The following is a 7,199-nucleotide window of genomic DNA, read 5'->3' on the forward strand; positions in this document are numbered from 1 at the left end:
CGATCCCCACCACGTCCCTGGTAGTACCGCGCTCAACTCGTTTCTCCGCCCAGCAGCCTTGTTTGTCAAGGTTTGAGTTTCGGAGTCATAGAGTTGAGAGCGGGTTTTACCACATAAGTTGTTCCTCGGCCTTGAGGAGGTGACTTAACACACACAAAAAAAATGCTTTTATTTTCTTATATCAACAACTGCTGACTGCGCATGCTCAGATAAAGTTCCAATAAATATCAATTTAAAACTGCCGTGCTGCGCAACGCTTGAAGATTTGTCTAAATGGACCTTTCCCATAAATCAGCAAAAACGCAATGCATTGTGGTAGTTGTATTCATTTAAATCAAAACAAATGTCGAAAAGCCTAATAAATTTTAACAGTGATGTTCAATTATGTGAAAACAGTGAGATTGAACTTTGTGAAAACAGTGAAATTGAACTTTATGAAAACAGCGAAGATGATAGTGAAATTACTCAAGGTGAACTCACTTTTAACGGAGAAGTTGAACTTTGCGAAAACAGTGAACCACTCTTTTCACAAAGTTTAACTTCACTCTTTTCACAGAATTCGATCTCACTGAGAGAAGTTGAACACAGTGAAGTTGACTTCAGTTCAACAAGTGGTGGATGTACTTGTTGTGTACCAAATTGTTTTAATAATTCTAAGCGTAATAAAAACTTATCATTTTATGTTATACCCAAGGAAAAAGTGTTAAGAAAGTTATGGTTAGCCAAAATTAGCAGAAAAGACTTTAGTCCTTCTTCTTCACACAGAGTTTGTTCAGCACACTTTCAAGGGAACAAAAAAACTTATACGAATAATGTTCCAACAATTATTCCAAAAACAGTTAAGCTAACTGCTCGTGTACCAAGGAAAACCAAAAATAGCCTTGGTTTAATACATAAAACAATACAAATACCTTATAGTGAAGAACCATCGACACCTGTTTTAAGCTACGAAGAAACATTAAAACAAGAAAATAAAATTCTTAAAGATCAAATTGAGGACATTATAAAAGAAAAACAAGCGTTAGAAAACACTCAAAAAGAAGCTATATGTAAGCTCAATGACAAAATACTTCTATCACAATTTACAGTTGAAAGGTTTAAACATAACAAAGAACATTTCAAATTTTACACAGGTTTTGAAAATTTTGAACTATTTAAAGTAGTCATGAAGTTTTTAGAACCAGAAATATATTCACTAAATTATTGGGGTTCAATGTCTACTGTTGCTGACAATTTAAGTGAAAATTCTTCATCTAAAACAAGAGGAAGATCACGTATATTAAACGTTGAAGAGGAATTTTTCATGGTGCTAATTCGACTACGTCGCGCCTTTCCTATAGAAGATTTAGCAATACGGTTTAATATTTCATCAAGCACTACCAGTAGGATATTAATTACTTGGTATGATTTTTTGCACATAAAATTTAGATCAATTCCAATATGGCCAACAAAAAAACTAGTTAATGAAACAATGCCTAGCTGCTTTAAAGATGTATACCCTAATACTCGTGTAATTATAGACTGTACAGAAATATTTACTGTGATGCCAACTAGCTATCGCACTCAATCAACTATGTTTTCAAAATATAAACATCATCACACAGCAAAGGGTTTGATTGGTATTGCACCGAGTGGTGCCATTACATTTGTATCTGATTTATATGCTGGAAGATCAAGTGATAAACAGATAACAAATCACTGTGGCATACTAAAATTATTAGAAAAAGGTGATAGCCTGATGGCTGATAGAGGTTTCGATAACGTAAATGACTTACCAAAAGGAATTAGTCTCAACATACCACCATTTCTTGAAGGCGATTTTCAACTTACATTGGAAAAAGAATTAGAAACAAGACGAATTGCATCTGTGCAAATTCATGTCGAACGTGCAATTGCAAGAATCAAAAACTACAGAATATTACAAAACACATTTCCACTTTCAATGGCTGCTGACATGAACAAAATATGGGTCATTTGTTATTTAGTTACTTTTCTGCCACCTCTAATAAAAACTGATAGCAAATAATGTAACCAGACAAAAAAAGAAACATTTTATAAATATTCTGTAAACGTTTATTTTACTTTAAATATTTCTGATGACATAAATTTGAAATAAAAATCTGTTAACTCTGGAAAAATAATTGTATTCCATAATTCCGCATCATACTCTATTGTTTCGATGTGCAATGATTTTTCTGTGTATACAATAAAATCAATTGTTTTAGCTTCTGTTAGTGCCATAACGCCTCGACACTGATAATAATAAGGATGGTTTCTTTTTAATTTTGGAGCACCATCGTTAAATTTCAAATAAAAGTTTTTATCTTGACACGCTTCTTTAATTGTTAAATGTTTTTTTGAAGAAGGACATTTCACTTCAAGTACTTTTTCAGCGCTAACTACTCCATCAGGGCTACAACCCAACCAAGGGCATTTTGGGTTTATAAAAAAACCACATCGAGTAACACTTGACTTCGTTATGTTTTCATATAGTTTTATTGCTATATCTTCATTAACCTTTCCCCACATACAGTTTTCTCCTGCTTTGATATTTTTTGTTTGTAAACATTTTTTTTAAATTGATGTAGGGTAAATTTTTTTCCACCTATTTATTACAATACCAAAATTTGAAGCTGTCAATCGTTTGCATCTTTCTTGATACCATAATGTACTTTCAGATTGTTTAACTGTATTGACTTCAATATTTTTAGCTTCCTCAATATCAACAATTAAATGTAATTCTACAAATGCTTTTTGTTCAGTAGACAAACAACTTAAATCAATCACCTTTTTTAAATTGTCAAATAGAGTAATAATAATCAATCGGTCATCTTTTTTACTAAAAGGTTCTGCAATATCATTGTCTATAAATGTTGACAGAGATGAATTAAAAAAGGAACATGCCTGAAAGTTATTATCACGAATTATTGAAGATATATATGTCCCCTGGCAGAGATTTTCTAAACCTTTACAAAGAGTTTGAAGTTGTAAAGTTGAGGTTTCGTAACAATTTGGTAATGAATGGTATCTACGTTTTCCTGAAACTAAAGGTCTTTTTCGAGTACTATTTTTGTCTTTAAAAGCGTCAGCTTTTTCAAAATTTAAGTTTGAAAACAAAATTGCTTCAGAGTTGGATGATTCAACTGGTACATGCCATATCTGTAAAACATCAGTACATGTTTCTGTTTCTGGGACCACTTTAATGTCTAACTCTTTATAATCAACTAGTTGATATAATGATGCAGCAACATGCTTACAACAGCCCCCCGCACCAGCTTTACAATCGCATTTCGAATAAAGTATTTCACCAGTAGATTGGCACAAGTGTATAAAAACTTCGTATTGTTTACGTTTCATAGAAGCAGCAACATTAGACTTAACAATAAACAAATTTATGGATGCTGTTACATTCGCTTTAACACATACATTTTTGACATAGTTTTCTTTAAATAAACGATAGCCAAGAGTTTGGTGTTTATTGGCTCCTTTTTTACAATTATCAATATGTATAGTATCATTAACAAGATATTTCTTGATAAAATTGTGAGATATATTTGGTAAAAGTGAAATGTCTCTTGACCAAGTTGATATACTCTTGTTTATAGATTCTTCTTCGTCAACAGCAATAAGCTCATCATGCTTAAGTTCCCGAAACATAGCTTTAGATGCCTGGCAAGAGTTCTGAAAAGAACTAGCATCAATTTTATTTTCTAAATTAGCATTAAAAGAACTAAACATTATAATAATATTCAATTCCTAGTACTTTAATCGGATTGTTTTGATTTAAATGAATACAACTACCACAATGCATTGCGCAGTTGCCGATTTAAGGGAAAGGTCCATTCAGTTTAAAAATGCATAATTCGTAACTTCGAATAATCGGCGCAAAGAGTTCGAAAGAGAAATAATTAAATATAAAATTCATATAAATGATCCATACGTCACTCCGCATAAAATTAGTTTTCGAAAAATATTATAGGTTTGACTAGTGTATTAATGTACTCTTTCTTAGCACAGTTAACAAATCTTCAGCTTGTCACTTATAAGTGAAATGGAAACAACTTGTGCGATATTTATTAACAAATATCTAGAAAGAAATGGACAGGTACAGTACGAACCCTGTACATTAACATTACCGACGTCTTCCCACGGAGATGCCGTATGTTAATTATTAGCATAGGCTAATTGAATAATTTCTTGCGGAACGGAAATAGCTGACGAGTCAACATTTTCTTTATCTAGCTATTAAACAGATACGTCCCATGTTTTCTTATTTTAAATAAGAAAATTCATTATAAAAATAACGTTGCCACGTCAACTATTGTTGACCTCCATTGCCAAAAAAAACTTCGTGCCCCACTTCTAGATATACTAAACCTTTGTTGTTCTAAAAATGTTTTAAAAAAACTTTGTTCTACAAAACATATTTCCCCATAATTTTATTCTTGAGACATTTTATGGTCATCTTAACAAAATTAATGAATGTTACAAGATTGCAGTATCTTTTAAACAAAGTTTCTATAGAAAAAAATATTAGTGTTAGTGACGGCAAAGGTAATCTTAAAGAGAATGAAATAATTTAATTGATATGACATTGAAAATGTTATAACATTGAAAGTTAAAATTATAAAATTTAAATAGTAATATGAACCGAAAACAGAAGAAATGATGACTAGGTACTATATAAATGTTTTTAATGCTTATTTGGTACCTACCTATTGATTTTATGACTAAGGGAAACAAAAAACAAAACAAATGATAAAAATATTTTATAAAAGATTTAACACTCTCCACAATCAACTATTAAAACAGGGGATGAGGTTTTGCCATTATTAGATCCAACCTTTTCGCATGCATCAATGACTTCCATCCCTGATACAACTTGTCCGAAAACAACATGTTTACCATCCAACCTTAATTTGAAAATAGAAATGCATAAATATACAATAAAATACAAAATATTTCATACTAGACATTAAACATTAATTACCCAACACATTAATGAAAGATAAGCCAATATAAATATATAATTAATATTAAATACTGATTAAATTATACCATGGAGTTTGAGCAGTACATATGAAGAATTGTGAGCCATTTGTGTTTGGTCCAGCATTGGCCATGGATAGAATTCCCTTACCAGTATGTTTTCTTTTGAAGTTCTCATCAGCAAACTTCTCACCATAAATTGATTTACCGCCAGTCCCATCTCCTCTGGTAAAGTCACCACCCTGGCACATGAACCCAGGAATAATACGATGAAACTTGCTACCTTTGTACCCAAATCCCTTTTCACCAGTGCACAATGCTCTGAAATTATCAGCTGTCTTTGGCACATCTTTATCAAAAAGCTAAAGTAAAGTTTGCTAAAATTTTTTATCGAAATTAAATTTATTGGCAGGGTTCATACTATATTTTCCTCATTTTACATAAAAATGACTTGTAAATGTTTTTGATGAATAATAGGGTAAACAAAAATTTACTATCAAGCTAGTTATTTTAAGCTGAAAGAATAAAAATTCAACATATTTGATACTTAAAACTGTTATAAAACAGCTATTGCATGATTACATAATAAATACAAACATATTTGTGATGTTGCCAATATAAAATAATTATAATAGATTTAGTATACTGCAGTATAACAGAATGTGTATACATCATGCAAAAAATAGGTGTAAATAAATAAGTACAATCCCAATGACCAACTACGAAAACAGCCATAAACACAATGTAAACCATAATCAAAAAAATTAAGTAAAGAGGAAAAAATAATTTTTATTCTTAAGCAGTATAAAATTTTTAACAACAATCAACTAAGGATTAAAAATCTAGATTAGAAAAGCTGTTAAATTTCTGAAAGTTTAAACATTGAATTTAACGGGAGAAATTAATGGCACTATAACACACACACATATATTATTATATATAAGCAGGGTATTCAGCCAAATATTTATACATGTCCCTGACTTTTTTTGAAAAATTAGACAAAATTCCCTGACCATTTTTAACAGTAGTTTTAATAAAATGTTTAAAATTACTATCTACTGTAATGGAAATACTAAAATTGTACATGCTTTGAATGACAAAACTTAGCTATTAGTTAAGTTGGATATTAGTATGGGTCTTATTATACATATTAGTATGGATCTTATTATTAAGGATGACTAAGAATGAACACAATGAAAGACATAAGTTTCAGAAAAAATAAATAGGTAACACCAATAAAAACATAATAACTTAATTGTAAAATAAGTAACTTCTTAACCTGAATTCCCTGATTGTAATTAAATAAATTAATGAATAAAAAACACAGCGAAAATGACCTTCTACAATTTAAAAGTTGTAGACAACACTTCAAAAAGTATACACTTATAAGCTAGCCAAAAAAGAAAATTTGTACATAGATCATTGAAACTATATTATGCAATAACTTTTAATTTTGCAACTTTGGATATTAAAACCTCAATATTTCTTTTAGAGTTACTTATCTATGAGTATAAACAGAAACTATTAAACATTTAATTCTTAAAAAAGTTTTCATAGAAAACAAATATCCTTTAGTTATTAAAACTTTATAAAAGTAGATTAAGACTAAATTTGTGTTTAAAAATGGATTTATAAAAAAAAATTACAACTGTTTTAAATTTAAAAAAACAACTGAAAGTGTATAAATTGGGTTAAACGTAACACACGAACACACATATCTTTGCATGTCTTAACGTAGGAGCTAGTTTATTTTGTTGCCATTTTACTACTGGTTTCTTAAAACCTTTTAAATGAATTACGATATTTTCATGTCGTAAAAAGGTGACTAAATCATATAAAAGTAGTAACTAAACTATATAAAAGTGTATATTTGTAACTTAACTAGAAGACAATTTTAAAAATCAATTCGATTAGAGATATTAAGTATCTTAGTCAAGACTTAATTCGACCAATACAAATATTAAGATAAAATAGTAATTTTAATGCTAAAAAGTAACTAAATTACTTCAAAAACAACACGTTTAGCAGCTCCTCCACCAATACTGATATCAAAATATGTTTTCATGATTGTGGCTTTGGTAGAATTCAAACGTTGTCCTAAACGAAAGACACTGAACACAACAGCCAGCTTCCCGCCTCGTGCACTTCAAAAGCGAAGGGTAATAGGTCGGACTCAATTAAATCTGAAAAATTATAGGCCATCACCGGCC

The 7,199-nt window shown here is 30.2% G+C and overlaps 2 protein-coding genes across 2 annotated transcripts; one reads left to right on the plus strand and one right to left on the minus strand.

The window, feature by feature from the left end:
- Window positions 1-343: 343 nt before the first annotated feature.
- On the plus strand, window positions 344-2,026 carry LOC136079420 (uncharacterized). The gene has a single exon (XM_065795156.1). It carries the CDS (start codon window positions 344-346, stop codon window positions 2,024-2,026), a length of 1,683 nt encoding a protein of 560 aa, XP_065651228.1.
- A 2,730-nt stretch (window positions 2,027-4,756) lies between these two features.
- LOC100204550 (peptidyl-prolyl cis-trans isomerase) lies at window positions 4,757-7,199 on the minus strand. The gene is made up of 3 exons (XM_065796391.1): window positions 6,995-7,199; window positions 5,059-5,351; window positions 4,757-4,913 (listed from the first exon to the last, which is right to left on the minus strand). Exons 1-3 carry the CDS (start codon window positions 7,052-7,054, stop codon window positions 4,781-4,783), a joined length of 486 nt encoding a protein of 161 aa, XP_065652463.1. The 5' UTR covers window positions 7,055-7,199; the 3' UTR covers window positions 4,757-4,780.

This window comes from Hydra vulgaris, chromosome 04 (assembly GCF_038396675.1).
Source record: "Hydra vulgaris chromosome 04, alternate assembly HydraT2T_AEP".
In the NCBI taxonomy this organism is placed as follows: domain Eukaryota; kingdom Metazoa; phylum Cnidaria; class Hydrozoa; order Anthoathecata; family Hydridae; genus Hydra; species Hydra vulgaris.